Source organism: Danio rerio, chromosome 10 (assembly GCF_052040795.2).
Source record: "Danio rerio strain M-AB ecotype USA chromosome 10, GRCz13ab, whole genome shotgun sequence".
Taxonomy (NCBI): Eukaryota; Metazoa; Chordata; class Actinopteri; order Cypriniformes; family Danionidae; genus Danio; species Danio rerio.
Genome location: NC_141030.1, coordinates 41372944 through 41399307, shown reverse-complemented (window position 1 = coordinate 41399307; position 26364 = coordinate 41372944). Strand labels below are relative to the sequence as shown.

Below are 26364 nucleotides of genomic sequence, written 5' to 3'. Positions count from 1 at the left end.
ATGTGGAGTGGAGTGTGTGAAAAGCGAGTGTGTCCTACAGGTGGTTTGAGGCACCACTGAAAACAGGGATGAACTATTAATCGCATTTCAATATATCTTAAAGTTTCAAGTCTCATAATTACTGACAAAAGTAGCGGAAAGAATTTGACTACTTTTTAAAACTAAAAGCCTTCGTTTTTTTAATGAAAAACACAACTACCCAACTAAAACCTTTATTGTTTCACAATGTGAATAATATATACAATTTTAAAAATAACATGCTATAAACGCTGGTTAGTATGACTGCATGTTATTGCAAACACAGTGTGTGTTCTGGCAGAGCGAGGGCTGTATGGCCGTTGGGTATTCACTGTAACGGCACACAAACGGCTCACAAAAGCAACCAGCAGAGCCCTGATGAAAATCACACCATTACATCTGTAATTAACAGCATGAAATCCTGCCATGAAACCCCTTCAATGTCTGAATAACATCCCTGATCCATGCGCCCACAGGAGAGCCAATGCACGCTCCCACAATGCACTGGGGCAGCCGGACTGATGGAGCTTTGGAGCTCAATTTCCAACACAATCATCCTCATTTCAGCCTGAAAATGCCAGAGAGATTCTGCTGCAGTCTCTTTAGTGAAAGGAGAGAGAGAGTAAGAGTGAGAGAGAGGGAAAGAGGGGGAGAAAAGAATGGAGGCGGACAAAGAGCGTCTTTTAACAGCAGTTTAACAGTCACCTGGAGGGCATGAAGGACACGAGAGAGAAAGAAGACTGTGTGTGAAAGAATGTGTGTGAGGGATATGCACTCTGCAATCGAAAAATCACACATTTACAGGCTGTTTTATACATATTTACTCTCTCTTTATCCATCTCTTTTTGACACTCCATCTCTGAAACATTCTGTACTGTACAGGTTTCTCTTCTCAATTCCATACAAATGACTGGATTACGTTTTAGCCAAGCTTTCTTGCAACGACACAAGGTGAAGTGCCCTGTCAAAGCATATACAGGGATACAAAGATGATAACTCAAGTAGTAGTAACAAAAGACATCATGCAAGTGTTATTTAAGTGTGCAAGTGGGTTTTCCCCCCTTATTGACTCAACCTTCTTCCAGGCAGGCATCTACACGACGAGTGAAGGTGAAGGTTTATTTTCATCTGCTTAGTAACACAATGATAAATCTACAAAGAAAGTTCATTAGATAAAACCCCAGAACTTGCACTGGCCTTTAGGACTTTAAGATTTATTTTGCTGAATAAATAATTTAAACCTTAAATAAATTTAACATATGTTTTATTACAAAAAGTGATTTTCTTTATGAAATAAATGTATCATTCAAATTAATTTTTAATTAAACGGTTAGGTTTAAATGCAGTCTAAACTCTTAACAAGTATTGGAAGTAACGCAAGCTACCTTATAAGATTACTTTTCAAGAGTTCACACTTAGCTGATGATTGATAATAAAGCTTGTTTGGCATGCTGTCCTGGGAGAACCCTGAGCTTATGAGATCCTCGAGCCATATGAGATAAATGACGTCAGTACGTAATAACCGGTGATTTATTAATGAACTGATACCGAATTGCGCACGTCTGCATCGCTCTGCTCCGAAGAAACAATTCATTTTGACACCCCTATGCAAAAGTAACAACACGTTTCTTACGATAAAAAGTAACCAACTAACACATCTACTTACGTTTTTGGGGGAATAACTCAATATTGCAATGCATTACTTTCTAAAGTAACCTTCCCCAACAATGCTCTAAACACAATTATACAATACAGACAAGCCATATGAACATTTGCACCAAAATGACCACAATATTCTCTCACACACACAGCTCAGCATCAGAAGATGCTCACAATAACAGTACATATTAAGCTGCATTAAAGAAGGATAATGGTCTTACCTCTATGTCTGTTTGTAGTTTTATCAAACATTAGCATGGCATCCTCTACCTAAAAAAGATGGAAAAAAGCACACATGAGTAACTGAACAAAGTATTTTAAAGTCCAGAAAAATAGTACAACAGTATGAATCGACTATTTTGCTCAACCAGGACACAGAAGTAGTAATGTAAATGTACTGCCAATGTTTGAGATTCACAGACTAAACCAGCCAAATGTTATCAGTCGATTGAATGGGCATTATCAGTGGTTATCAGCTGACATTGGTCAGCAGGGGCCTTCTGCACCTACTGGTAGGCTCAGAAGGCGGTTATCATCCATCCACATGGGTAATCAGCTAAAGATCACATTCAACTGCGACCAGAAGTTAACAAGAATTATTTATATTATTTATTACATTTCCCATTAATTGTAATTTATTAACGTATAACCCTACCCCAATCTTAAACACAACCATCAAAGTAATGTAAAAACAGATCTGGAGTCTTTCCAATTATTCTAGCTGATTAACCATAAGAATTATTTATATTATTTATTATATTTCCCATTAATTGTATTTTATTAACATAATCTTTTTTAGTAAAAAATAACAGACCTATAGGCCTACTGTATATGACTGGTAGCACACTAACGAAAAACATGCTTGCCGTAAACTAGGCTACATTACTTGAGCATTCGTTATGACATTGATCTGTTGTGGTCCAGCTCATGGTTCCTTTTTTAATATTAGATTTTTCTTTGAAATCGATAGGCTACCACTACTGATCCTAATCAAAACACAAACTGCTCTGTTACATAAAATAATTATATAAATAAAATTACAGTGAAATATTCACAGGTTCAGAGTTCAGATTTTTTCTGTTAATGACAATCCATATTGCGGGGTCACCGAAACACAGCGCACAGCTTTTCAGTATCTGTGGACACTCTTCCCTTTAAAACTTAGCAGCATAAAGGGAAAGAATGAGTGTTGGGGATTAGTCCAGGGTATTATTAAGCCTTTTTAGAGCCTAATTTTAGTTCTAAAATTTCAGCTAGGCATACTTTGCGTGTAAAGAGCAGGTAATAACCCTCTCTACTCCAGTGGTGTGAATGTGATCTGCTCATAACAGACACAGGGCAACATGATTTAGAAACAGCAATGAACTAAACTATACTAATTTCTGATAAACTAAACTAATTTCTCCACTGATTACTTATATTAACAGGAACAAATAGTCTTGGAGAAAGTTTTTCATGTTGTCATGAACGCAAGGCGCAGATTGAATTGTGAATAAACGGAGCCTTCATGGCTTTTGTTGTCTTATAAATTGCACAGAATACAGCGCACACGCAAGATGGCATTTGGATCGGTACCAGCTGGCTGATACCTGATGTCCTATCTGATCCAAGTATCAAGATCGGTGCATCCCTAATTAGAACCAGCACACACATTCAGATTAACCATGCAGATGGATGATAACAGCATTCTGAGCCTACCAGTAGGCGCAGAAGGCCTCTATCGGTCCTTATCTATCAGCTGATGACCACTGTTAATGCCCATTGAATTGAGTCATAACATTAGAAGCGGTTGCTGAAACTGACAATACAAGTTACCAATTTGATTTGGTAATCCATCGAAAAAATCCAATCCAGATGAGATGCTTACCAAAAGTACTTCAAACTCTTTGTATGATGGGATTTGGGTCAACAAGAACAAAACATCCTTATATTATACAATTAGTAATAAGAAGTGCAGATCTCAATGAGCTGTGTATAGGGTTGTAACGGTATGAATTTTTCACGGTATGATAATCGTCTAAAACAATACCACGGTTTGACGGTTTCGCGGTATACGGTATGTTACAAATGTTACAAAATAATAGAACAGTGAAGCAAATTTGACTTTTTCCAAATAATATATTTTTAGTTATTATAAACAACACCACTTACAATGAACAAATAAAAATAAGAAAATAATAAATAATGTGTCAAAGTCCAAATACAGTCCAAATAAACATGGTGCAAATCCTCAGTAAAAAATAGATATAAATATTTACTATACTATAAATAGTTACATAACGAAACTAAATTCAATATGGAACATCCCCAGGTTTTATGTGCCAGCATGGATATGGTTGTCTATCGATATGGATTTGGATGTGGTTGTCTGCAATGCAGACAAACAGCTGCATCTTCATTTGCGTCTTTTGGTAAAAGCAAGAGCAGCAGTTCGTCTTTGCTGTGTCACTGTTTTGTCATGTTTCTGTGCTGCTGTGCATGCAAAAGTACTTAGTATGAGAATTATTTCATGAAAAACTTTTTTTTTTGCGTTTTATTTAGCCGCGCATAAATGTATGCCTATCTCTCATTCCGTGTTGTTCAAAAAGCTTGGTCCACAAACAAAAGCGAAACCTATGCTTATTGGTTGTGATATAGCGAGTTTGAACCAATCTGGGCATGGAGGAGGGACAATGCATCAATGTATCATGTCTGATTTGTCCGGAGACACAGTGACGAGCGTTTCTTTGTCAAATCAGCGTTGTCAAATGTTGATGACGTAACCGCACTGATTCCGGAGCCTCTGAAAGTCCGCGAATGTTATGTGATACAGCACTTGAAAGCTGATTCTCTTCTTTATGCCAATCTTTGAATTGTATGAATCGGATCAGCGGATCAAAAGTTATTAAACATTTAAGAGCAATACTTATTTTTAGCCGCGGGCGGCTGTCTCGGTCTTTAAGGGTTAAAACCGTTGATATGCAATTGTTCATGGTATGATAATCGTGCACGTTCAAATCGTGGTAAACCGTCATACCGGTATATTGTTACAACCCTAGCTGTGTATAACACCTGCGTCATACAGTAACAAATGCACTGCAATCATAACCAAATATTTCTCCAGAGCACCACTGATGGCTCCCTGTTTTTTCAGGGTCCTTCCTCAACAGGACACATACTTAGACAAGTAACCTTTGCATGATGATGCAAGCAGATTCCTAAAAGAAAACACACAGAATATTGTAGAGAAACACCAGAGTCCAGAGTAATTTGCCCTTCATGACTCACGAGAGAGAGAGGGAGTCAGTCTCAGAGGGAGACAAAGCGGTCCATGTGTCCATGCACTGCCTGCCTCCTGGATACGGTCGCTAGGTAACATGAGAAGTTGTCTGAGTGTAAGAGACAGACTGTCCAGCGCAACGGGAGACCCCAGTATGAGCCCAAGGGGTAGAAACACACACACATACACATACACTGCACACACACAGAGGTCGTGGTGTGTCTTTAATAGAGAGGTATTAAAATATCACAGCAGCATGAGTCAAACCTGCTCCGCCCACATGAGCCCCACAGCGAACCAGCACACACATCCAGACAGACCTACTGTAGAGCACTTCCACCTGGAGCAGCGTGGGTTAAACACTTCCATCATGGGCAAAATGAGATCAGACATTTCCCTGAAATTATGGGTTAATGGCTGGAAGCAAAGCTGAGCCTGCTGCTCTCAGCGCAAAGCAGATCAGACAGAAGCAGACCAGACCAGACTAATACTTCATCTTAGATCATGTCATCTATCAGATCACAACTAGACCAGCTCATACTATATCAGACCAGATAATCATTATCAGCTTACACAAGTCTGGAGACAAGTCTGTCAGTGTCATATCATGTCACATCACATATCAGACCAGTTTATATTATATCAGACGAGAGAGCACCCTGTACTAGAAAAAGTCCACTGTAGTTTACATCACATATCAGACTCTAATGACATACCAGTCTATATTGTATATCAGACCACATTAAGCCAAACTAATTGCATTAAATTAAGTCAGGACTAGTCCCGGTCTAGTCTTTCATATCATATCATCAGACCACAACATACAAGTCTATTCTATTATCAGACCAGACTGTTTATGCTAGTCTGGAAAAGCATGTGATGCTAAATATCATACAATATATCAGACTATATCCTACAAGACCAGCCCGGTTCAGATCATACCATACAATACTAGCTTATTTCAGTTAAAATCCTAACACATCATACATTATATTAGATTCCTCTAGCCTAGTCCACATAGTACTAACTAGACCTGACCACATCACAGCAGACCTACTCTAACTCTACATTATTTTTCAGATCAGAACAGAATACTCCAATTCGGACCATTTCAGGTCCGACCTAAACAGACCTGAATGATCCAGTTCAGACCGCATCATCTATCAGATCAGTCCAGGGCAATCTAGTTTAGATCACATAATATATCAGACCAGAACAATCCAGTAGAGAAAACATCAGACCAGAACAATCAAATCCAGACCACATCATATACATTAAAACAGACTAGAGCAACCCAGTCCAGACCACATCATATATATCATATCAGACCAGAACAAACCAGTCCAGACCAAATCTTATATACCATATCAGACCAGAACAATTCAGTCTGGACCACAAAATATATATCACATCAGATCAGAACAATCCAGTCCAGACCCCATCATATATATCACATCAAACCAGAACAATCCAGTCCAGACCCCATCATATATATAACATCAGACCAGAACAATCCAGTCCAGACCCCATCATATATATCACATCAGACCAGAACAATCCAGTCCAGACCACATCATATTTATCATATCAGACCAGAACAATCCAGTCCAGACCCCATCATATATATATCACATCAGACCAGAACAATCCAGTCCAGACCACATCATATTTATCATATCAGACCAGAACAATCCAGTCCAGACCCCATCATATATATATCACATCAGACCAGAACAATCCAGTCCAGACCACATCATATTTATCATATCAGACCAGAACAATCCAGTCCAGACCACATCTTATATATCATATCAGACCTGAACAATCCAGTACAGACCACATCTTATATATCATATCAGACCAAAACAATCCAATTCAGACCACATCTTATATATTATATCAGACCAGAAAATCCAGTCCAGACCCCCGTCATATATAAAACCATAACAATCCAGTACAGACCACATCTTAAATATCGTATCACACCAAAACAATCCAGTCTAGACGCTATCATATATATCACCTCAGACCAAAAAAATCCAATCCAGACCACATCATATAGGATTAGTCCAGATCATTTAATATACCAGATCAGACCAGAAAAATCCAGTACAGACCACATCATATAGATCATTTCAGAGTAATCAGACCAGATCAAAACAGTCCAGACCACATTATATTTATCACATCCGATCAATCCAGTAAGACCACATCATATCAGTCTAGAACAATCTGATGAAGACTACATCATATGTCATATCAGACCAGAAAAAGCCAGTCCTCCAGTCCAGACTACATTGTATATCATATCAGACCAGAACCATCTAGCAAAGACCACATCATATAAATCTGATCAGTTCATATCATATACCAGATCAGATATCCACTATTATCTGTGTCCAATAAAAACATCTGAAAGACATGCTCGCAACGTTTAAAAGTCCTTCTCACACACACAAAGGACAGCAGTGAAGACGTGAGAAGCTCAGCAATGCGTCACACACCAGTAACACACATTGAGCTGGCCAAATCAGTGTAGCACTGCAAGTCCTTTCAAAAGTGTCTGTCACTGGACTGCTCAAATGCCTCTGCCTCTATCTGATGGGAGGTTAAGAACCTCTTCATACTCACGCACACACACACTCAGTGCTCCTGAAAGGCAAGCTGAAGAGGCAGACGGAGCTCTTATCGCTCTTAAAAGAGAAGTGAAACTCTACAAGACTCTCTGGACTTTCTTTTGTAGAAGTAAAGGAGAACCGTCAGCTAAACGCTCCAGAAGATTCTCTCCACACACGGGAGTAAAAAGCTGCCTGTGTTTCTGTCAGGCAAGTCAATATGATTTCAAACATTTCTCGAAGGGCAAACACATTCATGCAGGTGTGATCACACATGAAACACCATACAGACAGGATGCTCATGAATAATTAATCGGAGGAACTGCAGTATTAATAAAGGAGTAGAAGAGAAAGAGATGTTATAGTGTAGGAAACGCATCCTGACAGCTGTATGATCAACCACACTCAGAGGTCAAACACCCTTGAACGGTGAATTTACAATCATCCCACCATGACTATCTTCCAGTCATCCGCAATTACTGAAGGACTTTATAGATCATGTGATAACAATGATATTGAAAACTAGAATATTATGGGTGAAGTTTAAAATATTTTCTATATAATCTGATCTATATAATCTGATTCTGATCATCTTGAATCATAATTAGGCCCAGGCATGATTTATGACTACAGAAACAGAAGATTTTTAATCATGTATTTATCATTTAAGTGTGTGTAATTGTATTTTCATTCACTTCTTTATATGAATTTGAGTTCTACTATTGGATAATATGCAAATAATTAGATGATTTGTGTACAGTATGATATAGATTGTAAATAGCTATATTATATGCAGTGTTGGGTAAGTTACTTAAAAAGTAATGGATTACAAGTTACTGTTTACTACTGGAGAACTGTAATTTGGTTACATTACTAATTAATTCACACTCATTAATTCTTTCAAGTTACTTTTAACTCATTTAATAATACAAAATATAGACTGCAGCTCTTTCATTCATTTATTGTTATTTACAGAAAAACAATACAATGATTTAACACAGCAGTTTGAAAAATAATTCAAAAGATTTAAGAGATTGTTCGTCCAAAACTTGGACTTAGATTGTTCACACAGGCAAGGACGTTCCAGAATTTTGGAACGTGGAAAAGACCATTCACACATTATTGCAAAATACAGGTAAATTCTGACATCACCTCTAAACAGCTGCGCCTGTATTTGTACACATAGAAGTGGTCAGGCTTTTGTTGATGGTTTCACGTTTATTTAAAGTTTTAGCATTCATGCAGCTGCTTTATCCCAGAGACATCCAAAAGCAGAAGCACTAACTGCTGGCGCTCAATGGAGCATTTCTTAATGTGCACACGTCAAGCAACTGAAGCGGAGCTTGAAGATAAAGAAACAGCGGTTTATCAGAAGCATTTTACCAATAATTTTTTACACATTCGGGATTAAGGAGGAACATAGAAACGTTATCTGACTAACATCTAGCAGCTAAATGTGTCTGGAAAAATATTAGAAGTAATATTTTTTAAAAATAAAAATATAAAATAAGGTTATTTTTTCATAAACAGCTTGAACGAGTGTTCGGATTGGCTGGAGCAGACGTCTCACGTCAGTGTGTTCTAAACGTGCTCTTTCCTGCAAGTTTCCTTTTGCGTTCACACAGCGCAGCATTCCAGCAAATTAACGGTAATGTTACAAGTACTCTTTCAGAATAATTTCTGAAACTAATTTACCAGTATTTTCAAAAAGGCTTGTTCACACATGATCTCTTTCTGCAAAATTGCCGGTAATTTTCTGCAAAGTTCTGTATGTGCGAACTGGGTATCTGTGGTTGTGGAAACAAACTGTAAACACTCAAAAGTTGAATACATGAAATCTGGAATATATGAGTGTGTTGCATCTCTTCCAATATGCGAGCGCCTCCATTGGAAATAGCTTGAGCTCACAAAGGACGTAATATATGCACGGCCCTATTAGCAGCTGCGCTTCTCTTCAGATTTTCAGAAGTTACCTTCACTCCCAATCCTGCACAAAAATCCAACTTAGCCTGTTTAGGCTGAGTTGGGCTGCAATGTTTTTGGGCACCAGTGTCCTGGGCGTCGAATCGTCGATCAATGATTATTGTAGTAGAATACTTTCCGTTCAAGTTTATGGTTGAGATAAAAGCAGTCAAAAGTTCTTTAAACACTGGACATAGACTGCAGTTCACAGTACTGCAATACTTTTGTTTTATACTTAATGAAATAAAAGTAATGTCTGTATTTTCACTTGAAGCAGACACTCTCGACAGCAGCTATTTCAGTTTGTGTTTTCCAGCAATTTAAAAGCGTATGCTTATTAACTGATGTTGCAGCGGAAAATGGGATTTTAAAGAAAGCAAATATTGTTTTCTAAAGTCTATATTTGTAATGCAAGTAATGCAATTACATTGACTTTAGTAGCCTAACTGTAATCAGATTTCACAATTTTAAAAATTAAGTCGTTTCATTACTGCATTCCCCAAAAATGTAATAAGATTGCAGTAACACATTATTGTGGAAAGTGGTACAACAAACTCTGATTATTTGAGAGACTTAAAGTACAGCTTTGTTTGAATTTTTTTTTTATATTGTGTGTTAATTTTACAGCTCCTATACTCTCTAAATCACCCTGTATGAATACGCAGATCTTTTTACAAAATTACGTACAGAAATAGTAAAAAAAAAAAAATTGTAAAATAAGTCCGCAAACTCTGTCTGGCCCTGATCATACTACAAAAACCAGCATAAGTATACTTTATTAGAATAATACATATTTGTTATTTCAATAATTAAATTCACAGATATTTCCATGTTCACCGTTTCTTAAAAGATCTTTGAATAACCGACTCAAGAGTCTGTCATTTCAGGGTATAACTGTTGAGTCACATGCACTCTGAAATGCCAACTCACTTTCTGTGACTCAGGATCGTTCAATTATCAGAGTGAAGCAAGCGTTCAGCATAACTACAGCACACAGAAGATCAGCTATAATCAGAAACACACACAAACAGACAAAACACAAATACTAGTGTGGATATACTTAATTGAGAGGGGGAATGAAATCTGAATTTCAAGATATAAAGTTTGAATTCTATGAGCTATTATGAGATTTTTCTCTATTAACTATTTCATGTAATCGAACCTGTTTATTCTCACAGCTGATTTTAAATCTCCTTCAAATAAAGCCTGTTCACCCAGCGGCCATATTTGCAATGCCTCCAGGCAGCTCATCCAAGACCAAAATCCTCTCTAAATGAATCCTGAAATCTCCAAAACTACTCACCAAACTTGCAATTAAACCATATCAACATATCAAATCAACAACAAAATCAGAAGTGAATGGTCCCATTACTGTTGTCACTTGATCGTTAATTACACTCAAAATGTGTTATTTCCAGTTTGCTCCAGCTACTGCAAATGCACAGAGATGACTGTCATGCCAATCTCCTTTATGGCAGTTTCAATGATAATGGTGACAAACACTAGAAGAACAGAAACAGATTCCAGAGCTAAGACTGCAGGACGACTTAGAAATACACAATACTTGATGGGACGTGCTTCAATATCATTTATCCCGTAACACTGTTCATTAGTAGCTATAAAGTATGATCTTATTCTACATCGCTAATCCTACCCAAAACCCAACTTCTATATTACTAAGTATTAATAAGCAGCTAATTAGTAATCTTTTAAGCTGGCAGCGTTAGTTAGGGGTTTGTTAATACCGTTAATTATGAACTAAAGTGTTAGCATTTATGCAATTAAAAGCAGTGCAGACACACAGCAGTTGCCAAACAACAGGTATCACCATCTTTTTTTCTTTAAAAATTAGCAATCTCCACTGGCTGAGTGATATCTGATATGCAGAAGCACTGCATTAAATAACATTTTCCCTGACATGACTTTTATTGTAATCCAGTATATACAATGGAGCTTCTGCACCTGCCTGCTAATTCTGACGGGCGCGTGCCTGTAAACGTCTTTATCTCATTTTAGGCATGAGCAACTAAATGAACACTGACATCTATTTAACTGATTATACTTGAATAACAACATTGATGCTGTAAAAGCAACCGTATAAAATGGAAAAAAGTCACATTAACCGTTTACCGGAAGTATATCAGTATGGAAGGAAACATTAGCTCTGCATATACCCTATATAGTGTAGCGTCAAACTGACGTCAACAGAAAGACCGCCAGCCACAACAAATGCTGAAGTGAATGGTTATATTTTGATTAAAGATTACCAAAACACACAGATTACCTTTTTTTTGGATAACTTTGCACGGATTAATTGTTCACTTAGATACCAACATTGTGCGCTAGTGAAACAAACCTTGGATTTAACACAGACTTGCTTTACTCAGAATTCTTTAATTTCTGAATTTTAAAACTTAAAAAAAAAAATAAATAAAATACAACATTGCAATTAATTTGAAACATTTCTCCTCTTCAGTCTTTCAATAACTCAAAATTGCAAGATATGATATAAACTAAATTCAATTCAATTCATCTTTATTTCTATAGCACTTTTACAAGGTAGATTGCGTTAAAACTTAGTAAATGTAAACTGTGTCAGTCCAGTTTTCAGAGTTGAACTTCAGTTTAGTTCAGTTCAGTGTAGGCACGGCCGGTATAAGATTCTAAAGGTATGATATGATATGATAACCTTGATTAAAAAATTCATGGTTTCACGGTTTGATGGTATTGTGATTACTGCTCTATAATATATTCTTCTTAAATGTCTGGGGAAAAAAACAGGGCTTCTGCAGGTTATCACATCAAATTTAAGACTTTTAAAGACTATTATGAATGAAATTTCAGACTTTCACATGGCAGAATGATAATAATTATCAGTATTAAACAGAGGATTTTTTTTTTTTTACTTGCCCCATTAAATTTGAAATTCAGTTATTTCTTAGCCACATATTTTAAACAAGCACTGTGTGTGTGTGTGTGTGTGTGTGTGTGTGTGTGTGTGTGTGTGTGTGTGTGTGTGTGTGTGTGTGTGTGTGTGTGTGTGTGTGTGTGTGTTTATGCACAACATACATTTATGCATTAAAACATGGAGAACTTTTAAACAAATGTTATTGTAAGGATGTAAAGAAGACAATTACACCATATTGCTAGATAGTTAATATATGTTAATTTTGTTAAATTTTGTAAAATCTTTTTAGATAGAATTGTTGGTTGTACCGGATGGCCATATCTTTACATGGACAATTAGGGAAAAATTAGACCCGTTTAAAAGTATTTAGGAACTAAAACAGCTTATTTCAATGAATTTAATACTTTAAGGATTTAAATTTAAATTTTTTTTTTTTAACTTAAGACGTTAAGACTATTTAAGACCCCACGGACACCCTGAAAAAACTTCCCATGTTCCCCTTTGAACACAATACATTTCATTTTGAGAAACATTTATATTATTTTGGAACAGTAAACATGTCCGGCTGAATAATTCAAATGAATCATTGACTTCTGTTTTCATTCATTTCAAAAACACAGATTTCTTCACAATTTAAAATGGCATCTTTGTATATTTATTCCACTGGAGATACTGTTGTCCTAAAATATTAATAATAATAAAAAGTAAATATTTTAAAAATCTTACATACCTTAGGAACGGTATAGCAGAAAATTTTGGCGGCCTTAAAACCCTGACTTTTCCAAACCGCGTTATACCTTGAAAACGGTTATCTTCCCATGCCTAGTTCAGTGTAATTCAATTTTCACTGCTGAAACAGTCCAAACACTGAAGAGCAAATCCATTGACAAGTCCCAAACCAAGCTAGTCAGTTGCGAGGAACAAACTTTACCAGTTGAAAAAAAAGTGAAAGGAAAAAACCTTGAGAGAAACCAGACTCAGTTGAGCATCACCATTTCTCCTCGGGCCAAACTTCTTGTGCAGAGCGGCAGTCTAGGCACAGGAAGCAGGAGAACAGTGAACATCCACCGTGGAGAAGCTGCAGATCTGAGTATCTATATCCTACTATATCTATATCTTCATAAATAAAAATAACTATATAAACAAAAATGATAAACTAATAAATAAACTATATAAATAACACCAACACTTCTGAAATGTCTGAATTGTAAGATTCACTGTGAGAAAAAAAAAGCTGTGATTATCCAATTAACTACAGCTGAAAAAATATTTAAATAAGAGTGTCTGGCAGTACAGACGGGAAGCTGAGAACACACACATATGCAAAGAGGATTTTAAATGTAGATTAAATATATGTGTGGTAAGAAGAAGAAGAAAAAAATCCCTCTCGTCTTGCTTTAAAACCCATGAGCTCTCTCCAGGGATTGCAGCTGAAATATCAATAATTCAGCTTTCAGAAAGAGAAGCCCATTCATGATTTGTATTAAAAATGGAGTTACAGGAGCTGTAATGCAGCCTGACTGGCCTGGATAGATTTGGGAGAGGCACAGGAGATGAAGCGCTGAGGAATTCCCTGTCTTACTGGCTCACACAGGGAGAATTTAATGCATGAACGAATGATCTTCCATCTGATCCGGGATCAGGTCAAGTCACAAAGCCTTGCAGAGAGCAAACTGCGGGACTCTGAGAGACACAGAATGTGATTCCTGTGTGTGTGTGTGTATGTTTGTGTGCGTGCGTGTGTGCGTTTGTATTGAAGTCTGTTATAGGGGGAATTGTAAGTCATTAAAGGCACTTCTACACTTCTACATTCAATGAACGATAAAGAGAGATGAGCAAATGAAGATTTAGTTTCTGTTTATACTATATATTTATTTTCATGCTTTATTTACACTGTTTTTTTTTTCTATTAAAAGGATAGTTTGTCACAAAAAAAAATATTTTGTCACAAAACAAGAAGACATTTTGAAGAATGTTTCTGCATATTTCAAAATAGTTTTGTTTGTGTTCAACAGAATGAAGAAACTCAAATAGGTTTGTAAACAAGGGTGAGTAAATGCCAATCCAGTGGTCCCTCGCCATATCGCGGTTCACCTTGAGGAAATATTTTTAAGTGCAATTTGACAAAAAAATTTTAAAGCACATTGTGTTCTGCGTCCTGATTAGCACATTGTGTTCTGCATCCTGATTGGCTGTAGAACACTGTCAATCAATCTCCTTTGTGCTGTGTCTCCTGTGAAGTACAGAATACGATCAGCTTGGCAGATTTACAGAAATCTTCGATCACTAGCAGTGTAAATCTGAATTGCTGGACTGTATGTTTGCAAGTTTTCTACCCAACAAACACCACAATGTCGATGAAACATTCTGCACCCCCAAAGGCACCTGCAGCAGCACCCAAAAGGCTGAGGAAGATGCTAACCATCACACAAAAAGTTGGACTTCATGCTAAAGAAAGGTTGGACTTCATGCTCAAGCCTGTCTGAGAGAAGTGTATAAAGAGTGTAGTGAGGGGGTTGTACTTCACAGATCTATAATAATCCTAAAAAATAAAGCGGACTACTTTGTGGATTTCACCTATTGCCCGCTTTTTTTTAGAATGTAACTCCCACGATTGACGAGGGATCACTGTATTTTCATTTTTGAAGGATCTATGCCTTTTAGTGTTTCATTTCATCGATTCTCATGCACACTTTCATTCCTTCATAGTCTGGTTTGGTTCCTCTCTCACTTCTTTTATTGAACTAGCATTAACAAATATTAAATAAAAATACTTTAAACAGTCACAAAACACACACACAGACACAGATCTCTGTCCAAAAATGTGGGTCTCTTCTGCTCACCCTAGCTGCATTTATTATTTATGAATATTGTGAAATATTATTGAAATTTTAAATAAAATCATATTCTTTGATAAAAACAGCATGATTACTCGTCACATGATCCTTTAGAAATCATCTACAAATGATGATTTGCAGCGTTAGCAACATTTCTAGATGAAAAAGTTGAAAACTGCTTCTACTTCTAAAAACTACAACTCTTTTTGACACATATAAAGTTATAAAAACATAATAAATATGTTTAGATATCTTTAAATATCTATAGACAGAAACATTTGTACATTATAATTTCCTTTATTTAAACAGAAACTATTGATTTCTTTGTAAAATAAAAACCTTTTATTTGTAAACAAACGAGCCTTACATAAGCTGTTTAATGTTTAATAATGGTTTCTGTCTTCGTTTTGTCTGCTTGCGTGTCACCTGTTTTTTTGGATGTGTGATTGGAGTTTGTGTGCATGTGATTTTTACCGTTCACTAAAGAAAGACTAATGATGCATCATAAAATGGACACAGAGAGTGTCTCTTGTGGCAATCAATATAGACACCGATTCAGAGACTGATTCTGAAAAAAAAAAACAGACCATTTCATTCCTTTAAACAAGATCCAAATTTCAGTTCTCTTAATAAACTAAAGTCAAACTAAAGCTCCCGCAATCAGTTATTAAGATAACAAATATTAAGTAATTACTCGTGAAAGCAAAAGATTGATTTCTAGACTCAAATCTATATTTCCTTTCAGTGATTTCTACACTCAAATCTTGTGGCAATCAATATAAACACCAGAGACTGATTTTGGAAAAAAAAAAAAATCTAACAAAAAAAAAAAATACTGAACGCTTCAACCATCAAATGACAATAAAAAAATAAATAAATAACATCAGTGCAATCAAACTAAAGCTGCCTTAAGATAAAAAAAAATCTATTATAAAGCTGCTTATTAAGATAATTAATATTACTACACTTAAAATATTAATCATAAAAAAGTGACAGATTTCAAGACTCAAATCTCCATTTCCTTTCACAGTGTCTGATTACTAGACTCTGATCTTGTGGCAATCAAAACACCAAAGACTAATTCTGAAATAAAAGAGAATATGAACAAAGAGATTATGCGTGGGATTCCGCTTGCGCAGTGTTACATAGATCTGAATTTTTTACTGCGTACGCACATTTACAGCTTTGTTCGTACGCAGTTTCAGTATTGATTCAACGCAAGTCTTTGGACATAAGACTCCAGAGACTTTAAGATTCTGAAATGTAAACAAAATGTGAAATGTAAAATGTAAAAAAAAATATATATATATTACTAACCGTAAATCCAAAATCAAATAAGACTAAAATACCAGTCCTCTTAATAAACTATATTTTAACTAAAACTGCTGCAATCAGTTATAACCAATATCACTTTGCTTAAAATAATAAATAACTACTCATGAAAAAAACTGACTTTAAGACTCAAATCTAAATTTCCTTTCACAGTGTCTGATTTCTGGACTCAAATCTGCATTTCCCTTCACAGCGTTAAGAAACATCTGTGCTTCTGTAACTGTCATGTAAATATTCATGAGCCCTTGGCTCCTCAACCAACCAGGACTGAGATGAACTGATGAATATTCCATATGAGACCTTGGCATGTCCATTGTTAGCAGGGCGCCGAGAGGCTGTGGAAGATGCTCAGGGTGTCTGGAGTCAGAAGAGACAGATCTGCACTGGGAAAAAAACCTACAGTAACATCAATCACAGCTCTCGCAGAGACAAAGCTGCCGTGGAGGACAATTATGGGTCATTTTATTAAAAGGTCTTTAATGTGTCCAGACTGTGCACAAAATTGCTAAATCCATCACTTTATCGCATACACTTAAAAAATTGTCTTTCTGGGAAGAAAAAAAAGAGAAGAGAGAAAGACATTTATCCAGCATAAATGACAGTTTTGTTGTTACGCTTCGCTAATCAGGATTTCTTTTTATAAGCAGCCCCCATTCCACTCACTCTCATTCACTTATCTACACGCTAATTATATTAATCAACAGGAAAAAAATGCTTAATAAACCTGCTAATTGGTATGTAAATAAGATCCTCCTGACACTAACCGTGCCACAACAACTTTAATTTAAATAAATATAAATATGTCAGTATTCATTTAGCTCTGTGACGACTGGCAGCAAAGCAGCTGATATCAGGCGTCCCTCCAACCCCCTCCTCCTCCTCCCCGCGGCCCCTGCAATCTATTCATCTCATTTTTCTTCATTCCTTGGCGAAAGCGTCTGACAGCATCCAAGAGCCTGAACCGTCTCCACCAGCAGCAGTAAAAGCACATTTCCATCAGAGCTGACCGATCGATATATAGCAGAGCAGAGAAACAGAGAGAGGTGGACACAGACAGGAAGAAAAGCCTGATGCACTCCACATTTTTAACTAAAACCAACATTCTTAAAGTGTTTAATTCTAATTTTAAAAATGATTAAGCTACATTTCTGCTCCAAAAAGCTTTATAAAATATTTGTTTACACTTTATTTGTAAGGTATAATTCTCTCTACAAATAAACCATTAACTTTTGCCTTAATAAACCCCTGATTTGCTGCTTTTTTAATAGTTATTATGGTAGAAGTTGGGTTTAGGTATCGAATAGGTTAGGGATGTACAATAACATCAAGCAGAAAATGTGCTCTATAACTTGTAATAAGGTGCTAACATCTAATAATAGGCAGGTAATATCACAAATACTTCAGAAGATCTATTGGATCCCGCATGGACCCAAGATTCTCACAGATATCAGTCAAGTTTGGTAAAGGAAAAATCATGGTTTGAGGTTACATTCAGTATGGGGGTGTGCGAGAGATCTGCAGAGTGGATGGCAACATCAACAGCCTGAGGTATCAAGACATTTGTGCTGCCATTACATTACAGACCACAGGAGAGGGCAAATTCTTTAGCAGGATAGCGCTCCTCATACCTCAGCCTCCACATCAAAGTTCCTGAAAGCAAGGAAGGTCAAAGTGATTCAGGAATGGCCAGCCCAGTCACCAGACATGAACATTATAGAGCATGTTTGGGGTAAGATGAAGGAGGAGGCATTGAAGATGAATCCAAAGAATCTTGATGAACTCTGGGAGTCCTGCAAGAACACTTTCTTTGCCGTTCTAGAAGACTTTATTAATAAGTGATTTGAGTCATTGCAGAGATGTGTGGATGCAGTCCTCCAGGCTCAAGGGAGTCAGACACAATATTCATTCTTTCTCCACTGCAGCATGACTTTATATTCTATACAGGACATTATTTCTGTTAAGTGACAAGACTTTTGTCTAAGCAAAGTCAGACCTTACTGTCCTAATTAAATATTTAAAAATCAAGGCATGATCATATTTTATTTTGATAAAATAAGCGTAATCTAGAGGCCTTTGCCTTTCATATAAGCCACTTCTGATACCAAATGATCAACTACAAATCAAGTTATTATTTGTTGTTCCTAAAACTTGGATAGGCGGCAAGACTTTTATCAGGTAGTGTACATATAGAGTATTTAAAAAAACTAACATAAGATATATAAAAGCTTCTCTTTTTTTAAATACAAGAAAAAGGTGATTGTGGTGTATGCTTGGCATGAAGAAAACTAGGAAACGTGCATACAAACTGAAACGAATTTGCGAAAGCATTTTAATTTTGATTGCAATATTAAGCGAGGGCTGCTGTTGCGCTTGTCTGTTCGCATTTCTCCAGCAGTCTCACCGCACATACCGAGAGGTGCAGCACGTGTCTCTGTTCATTTATCATCTATCATCATTTACATTTATCTACATTAGGGCCAATTAAACCTGCTTGATTCCACATCGGATGTTTAAGTAATGGCTTCCGCTCTGTTTGCATGCTGATTATGGCCAAACTTCAAAACCAAAGTCATTTCCTTTGAAAGCTGCACAAAACTGTTTGAATATCTGATTTAAAGGGACAGTTTACCCAAAAATAAAAAAGTACTCCCCAAAAACAGTTATTCTCACTAAATTAGTTACAAAACTTTATGGGTTTCTTTTTTTTTTCGAACATGTTTGGAACAAGTGAATGGGAAGTTAAATTACAACAGTATAATTTATTACTTGTGCTAACAGTAAAGTGACTTAACGGCCACTTTATTAGGTACAACTTACTAGTAGAGTGCGTGAAAATCCTATAGATCAGCAGTTTCTGAAATACTCAGACCAGCACGTCTGGTACCAACAACCATGCCACTTTCAAAGTCACTTAAATCACGTTTCTTCCATATTCTGATGCTCGGTTTGAACTGCAGCAGATCGTCTTGACCATGTCTACATGCCTAAATGCATTGAGTTGCTGCCATGTGATTGGCTGATTAGAAATTTGCATAATGAACAGTTGGATGAATGTACCTAATAAAGTGGCCAGAGAATGTACATTTCTACTTTTAAATGTGTTTTGAATGATCAAAAAATCTTTAGGAGCTTATTTAACAGAATAACAGACTTAAAAAAGAAAGACAAAAAAAGAGATGTAAATAAAAATTAAAGTAGATGACGAGTAAAAGAAGTGGACAGAATCATAGTGGAAAGACACGGATGGATAGAAAACTACAATGATAGACACAGAAGGAAAGTGAGAGAGAGAGAGACAGACGGAAAGACAGACGTGGAAGATGGCAAAGAAAAGAGAAGCAGAAGGAGAGAGTGCACAGCAAATTCATCAGAGTTAAATTCTCGGTGTTGAAGCATTTGAGAGTAAAGTGTTGACGTTAAAGAGTTAGATTTTGATAAATGAATATAATAAGAGTTAGAATTGATTTTATTCAGTGCGAAATCAATGAGTTATCTTTTCTACACTTGGTGGTGTTATTTCCAACATCCGGGAATTCATGCAGCCCCAGTCACTGAAGAATTTTCCAGATGCCATTTTCCATCTGAGGTTTAGAACAGCAACTGGTGAGTCAAACTACCTAAATGTTGGTATTGTACTGACTTTCTTTAAGGAAATACAGTTGTAAACATGTTGTTAAGTTAATAACTTTAGAATGGAGTGACAATTTTAAACTTCTGCGGTTCATTCATGGTCGTTTGTGTATCTAGCTTAACTGCATTACTATTCACTTCTTTTCAAGAATGTTTTATATATCACGCATACATAGTGCATAAAAACATCAAATATACATGTTCAACACATTTCTGTCACGCTTAATGCCATTTTGTGCGTTGTTACCCATCTGTAAAATAAAACGGACACTTCTCCTTTAATTCCAAGCAAACTAGCGAGGGAATCCCCGGAGCCGCCTAACGTTAGCCTACTCTGCCCGGATGCTAACGGCAACACAGGACGGTTTCCATAAGCTCTGGAGAGTTTCTAAAACATATCTGGTGAGTAAATAAACATATGCTTAATTGTAAAAGGCTTCCTGACTGAAACAAATGATTGTTTGTTATTCGTGTACGTTAATTTGGTTATTTTAAACACCGCGGCCCTTTTAAACTGGTTCATTCGTGGCCGTCCATATACCGTTAGTTCATAACTTAGACTCGTGTGATAACGTACGCTTGAATTAAATTAAGTGTTGACAACCATTAAAGTCGGAATGTTAACATTAATGTCTTTAAATGACCGCGTTTGCACTTTATCAGACATTTAACGTTACAGAAGTCTCCCGGAAGTTGCGGGACTAACGTTAACGTTATCCCGCAAATGCACAGAGACTCCCAGATGCCCAAGTAGATGCCCGCAAATGAATGATAATCTCCCGGAAATCGCGCGTCTCCCGCCCGGTCATTAAACACTTTGCACGCCCCTCTCCACCGCATCCCTCCCAGCTCTTCAGGTACGTCGCGCGCAAGTCACCCCCACCGCTCTTCAGGTACGTCGCGCTCAACTCACGGTACTCATCTCTCCCGCTACCTCCCGCAAATCAACTCTGTATCCCCCGAAAATGACTTTTCCCAACTCGGGATGTCTTACGTTAGTAAGTTAGGCTATTTCTGTAGTCAGGAACATCTTATTCAAGCTTTTTCTCCCGTATGATATTGTGCTTAAAACTATAGGCTAAACTTAGCATGTACTGTACACAACATTTCCGTTTTATTAGTGCGTTGTACACAGCCACCTGTCTGTAAAATTAATCAACTGATTCATATTTGAGCAGCCTAATGATGATACAGGTTTGATTTGTAGATTTATTATCAATAATCAACATCTGAATCAAAAGATATGTGAAAATGTGTGAGGCATACTTTGTGATGTTCATCTCTCTTTTTTATTTGAAGGTTATGCATATGTGTTAGATACTAATGTGTTGTTGTTTTTTAACAGCCACAGTTCTCTGTACAATAACACAAGACCCTGTGACGGTGGCTGATTAGAGACGGATGGTGTATTTCCAGAGTTGGTGAAATGACCAAGCACACCTTCTTGGTCATATGTGGTGATAATAATGAAGGTATGTTTGATAAAGTTCTGCATTTGTTTCACAATAAGCTGAGAGGGTATTAGAGCATTAGAGAATAACAAATGACATGAAGGTGATAAGTTTTGTATTGTGGGTGAACTGTTACTTAAATAATGTTTTGCTCTTTGCTTTGCACTTTTCCTCTTCTGCTTATCCTAATATTTTAGGTTATATTTGGACCTGAAACATCTGCTAGACTCCAGGAAAGGTGGCGTCAATACTGGACCTGAAAGGGCCTAACAAGTTAAATCTGGTAAAGAAACACGCACACACACACACACACACACATGCACGCACACGCTTACAGAAAACTGTAAGTTTATGAATATTTTTTACACTGTGGCCAATATTTTGGGGAAATCAGCATCACTAAATGATATAAAAGATTTTAAGCTCCTCTAAATTTTGCTCCAAGTGTTGTGTTAAATTCAGGATTCTGGACAGACAGCTGCCTGTTTTTCCAGTTCTAGTCATAGTGGTTAACCTAATTGTTTTTGGAGATCCAACAGTGATGTGTGTGTTTTTTCTACTTTTCCACATCCTGTCACCTCAACCAGCTGGGAGAGTCAAGTTGTGGATCATCATGAAGATTTTCAAAAGGTGAGTTTAGATTTCTTGAATGTTTTATTTACTTTAAATGTTCTTTTAAATATATCATAGAATTTGATTGCAATTTGTTTTCAAACATTTTTCTTAGTCATGCTGGAGTCTTGAAGAGTTCTTAGATGAGCATCACCCTACAGTATATCCGTGCATCAGGAACCACCAGACGAGCGATCAGCAGCTACTACTGTACATCGTCATGGATAAAAAGGTCATCCTGTGGCTGGGAAGCACTTCATTCACAGGACATGCTTGATGAGATTTCCTAGCTCCAGTTTGTTTTCACACAAGTTTACAGCATTTATACCTTCATTTAAACTGCTGTGTTTGATATGGAGGACCAAGGAAACACCAGAAGTGAAAGATTTGCACGCCAAGTTGTTTAAAATGTAATTTCAGAAGAAAACTATGCGTTCAGAAGAAAACTATGAGTGACGATATATTGAACTTTCAAATTGCTCTGATGAAACATCAAGTTTGGACATCATATTTTGTTGATACTGTCTGTACTAATAAAACATTTAAAGCATATTTGACATTGTTGCATTTTAAAAATTGAATGAATTGTTGAAGTTGTGAATGTTTTCAAATAAAATGTTTTTTATTTTGTAATTTACAGTCTATTTGACCTTTTTACCATATTTACACTCAAGAGAGTTGAATAAAATAACAATATATGACACCAGGTGGTGTTAAATATAGTTACATTTTTTAACTCTGCCCTGAGTTAAAATTAACCCTTACTTTGGTGTCAATGTGCCAACCCTTTTGAAAGTGTTGATTTAAGTCTGTTTTGAGTGGACCCCATGAGACACTTTCAAAGTGTTGAAATTAACACCCATAGAGTTGTTTTGGGTCCCCATATTTTGCTGTGTGGAGCTTTCTGTCATTTTCTATGTAATGAGAAAAGTAATTGCATTTTTACTCCTTTTCTCTCCAGACTGTGATTGGAGGTGAGGGCCACACACAAATCCACAATCAAACCTATTTCTCTCTCTGGCCCTGCTCAAAAAAACAACACAGCTGCCTAGTTAGGGAACATGTTTTGCCAATATAGGCACAGATGAAGACTGCACAAAGTGGTAAGCAACAAAACTATAAAAGCTCCAAAATTTGAATTTTCAGTGTAAATTTTTCCGTTTTTAGGGCAGACTAACATGTGAAAATATCAACATTTGAACAATTAGAGAGATCAAATAAATCTTTTGTTGTTGGCTGTCATGAACAACACTGCAAATACAATGTGAATATTCCTAAAATCACTCTTAAAACTTTTATGATAAATATTTGTTCAATGTATTTTGAATTGTTCACAGTATCAATATTGTGCATGATCATTGTCATTATATACTGAATTATTAAATATCTGCATTTCACACAAATTCTGTGCAAAGTGTTGTGTTTGTGCAAAGTAAAAAAATGTAATCAGCATAATAAGATGATATTTAATCAGCATATTAAGATGATTTCTGAAGGATCATCTGACATTTATTACTGGATAATGATACTGAAAATCCAGCATAACAGGAATATTTTTATATATACACAAACTGAAGTTACTTTAAATTCTAATATTATTATTTCACAAAATATTCTATTCATTGCACTTTTATTGAAGTTTTAACATGAACCATTCAACAAAAGTCATGGTTTTGCTGACAACAATAACATCCCAACATTTTATTAACATTATTTACATTTACTATACCAACAATAAATGACAAATCATTGTCATTAGAATGCAACAATCTAACAGCCGAACGACATTCATCTGGTGCACTCGGCAGCAAAACGTCAAAGTAAACTTTACTGTCAATCAGACCATAACAGTAGCTACAAAGAGGATTGAAATTGTGTTTGTCCAAAATGTGCAAATATAAATTTCACACACAACATAACGAAATAATGCACACAGACCAGCATAAAATTATTATTTTGCTTAAAACTAGTATTAAACGCGCGCACGCACACACAAAAAAAAACTAAATACATGGTCTTAACACTATCCAGATTAGCAATTCCCGTTATTATGATTGAAATTCTAAATGGCACGCAGATTATAAAAGTTAAACCTTATAAATATGCAGGTGTCTGGCTTGATAGCTTGACTTTTAATAAAAATAAACATTAGTTTTTTTTTAGGTTGGTTAAAAAAAGACCAACATTAGGTTTTTTTTTAATGTTTAAAATGTGTTTCTTCTTCACAGCTCGAAAACGCACACTTTTATCAATATTGAATTACTGAGATATACTTTATATGCACACACCTCTGAATGTTTTTAAAAAATTAGATATTGTTTATTAAAGTGCCTTACGATCGGTCACTGGTTCAAGTGCACACACACATTAATTTATATAAAATGACAAAATTGACCTCATTACAGTCAAGGCGAAAACAACATACTGTGTTAGTTTTCATTTTTAAAGCTTTAGTTGGTAAATTACCATAGTATATTTCTAGTTTGTTGGTGTACTGCTCAAATACTTATAATACCAAATCAGCAGATATACTCTTACTTAAGTTGCCTTGTCATATAGAATTAGGCCGATCTGCATTCTCTAAGTATGCTCCATAGGTGTGGAACGAGCGTCAAGATATACTACATATCAAATCTGTCGCTATATATATATATATATATATGTATGTATGTATGTATGTATGTATGTATGTATGTATGTATATATGTGTGTGTGTGTGTGTGTGTGTGTGTGTGTGTATATATATATATATGAACAGTGCACGTTTAAATAATTGATTATGGTTTATATTAGTTTTAGTTTGTATTAGATATTGTATCCCAATGATACATTCATGATTAAAAAAGTAAATAAATAAACAAACAAATAAGTAAAATACAATATTCAGACAGACATAGTCATATATACTATACAGACTTTTTTATTTTTTTTACAGTGTGTCAGGGGTAGTTAGAGTATTTAAACAATTTTTGTGGGTGTAAAAGTGATCATGTACATGGAATTTATATGAGTGAGTCGAGTAGTCTGTAGAAAAATCTATTGATTTAAACAGAACTTTACAAACTAAATAAATAAAAATAGCTGTGTATACCTATTGAAAAGTGCCTGACGTCACGCACTAAAGTTTAAACCAGAGCTTCTCTCCTCAAACAGACCTGCATAAAGTGAACGTCTCTCCACGTGCCCTCTTAAACAGCTCCGATCCTTCAACACCTTTAAGAGGATCCTCGTTTTATCATCAACATCAGAGATACGCGACGAGCTTCCAGACAAAGCACAAATAAACTCAATCTCTCCTGTGTCAGGCTGATAATCAGCTCTCAAATGGAAATGCATAAAGAGCTTAAGAAGAAAAGAATTAAATTCAATTATATCTGCTTAATTACGTTCATCTCCAGTGTTTTCTTTCAGATTAGTTCCTAATCTCTTTTAAATGCCGCTTCAATAATAATATGACATATTCCATCACGGTGGAAAGAGAATAGCTAAATGTCACTCAAATCTTTTCTTTGCCATCTTTCACATGCAGGGGAAACCAGGCCTGCGACTTTTTTTAATAACACGTCTACTTTTTTTTTTTTTTTTTTGTCATGGCAGACACGGGAGTTCTTACTTGAATCCGGCACGACGTTGCTGTATTTATTTCATCTTGGATTAACATGACAGCTAGTTTTGTCAGGGGGGTCTTTAATGCGATGAAGAGGAGCCGTTTGTGCTGCTGTAATTCGCACCGCTAATATACGAGAGAGAGAGAGAGAGTGAAAGAGAGAGAGAGACATGTTGCTTTCTCTCCCTTATAGAGCAGAGTTTTAGAGGAGAAACACAGAGGAGGGAAACCTCTTTCAGTGTCTGAGCTTTTTTTTCTCACCTGAGGCAGTATGTAAGTTTCAGATCTGTGTGTATGTTAAATCACACGTCGACTGACAGCTTAGAAACGCTCTACTTCTGTGAGTACTGCATACACGCATAGAAGTTCTGGAGAATGACAATGGATGCAAACACTCATCTGCTGTTGTGCTGCAGAGAAACTGCACATATCTACAGATTTCAATGACACTACAACCTACGCACACATTTAAGT

The 26364-nt window shown here is 36.2% G+C and overlaps 2 protein-coding genes and 1 long non-coding RNA gene across 20 annotated transcripts in view; 1 reads left to right on the top strand and 2 right to left on the bottom strand.

The window, feature by feature from the left end:
- msi2a (musashi RNA-binding protein 2a) overlaps positions 1-26364 on the bottom strand; it is a 285008-nt gene that overhangs the window by 115273 nt on the left and 143371 nt on the right. For 13 of the 16 annotated variants that reach the window (XR_015500172.1, XR_015500169.1, XR_015500170.1 and 10 more), the window contains 1 exon segment: positions 1899-1947. Coding sequence is in view for 11 of the 16 variants with exons in the window: in XM_087268677.1 (XP_087124803.1) it covers positions 1899-1947 (49 nt within the window). In the remaining 5 variants the exon portion in view is untranslated. 16 annotated transcript variants of the gene reach the window in all.
- The window catches only part of cuedc1a (CUE domain containing 1a), a 529149-nt gene continuing 521192 nt past the window's right edge, over positions 18408-26364 (bottom strand). The window contains exon 7 of the transcript XR_015500531.1: positions 18408-18506. The gene's annotated coding sequence lies outside the window, so the exon portion shown is untranslated. The remainder of the gene's footprint in view (positions 18507-26364) is intronic.
- Positions 20134-22916, top strand: LOC147842175 (uncharacterized). Of its 3 annotated transcripts, none has more exons than XR_015501446.1 (6): positions 20134-20193; positions 20510-20622; positions 21566-21692; positions 21869-21954; positions 22259-22301; positions 22399-22916. It is a non-coding gene; the product is annotated as an uncharacterized LOC147842175 (long non-coding RNA). The 3 variants fall into 3 exon arrangements; XR_015501447.1 differs by having other exon boundaries at positions 20510-21077; XR_015501448.1 differs by lacking the exon at positions 21869-21954.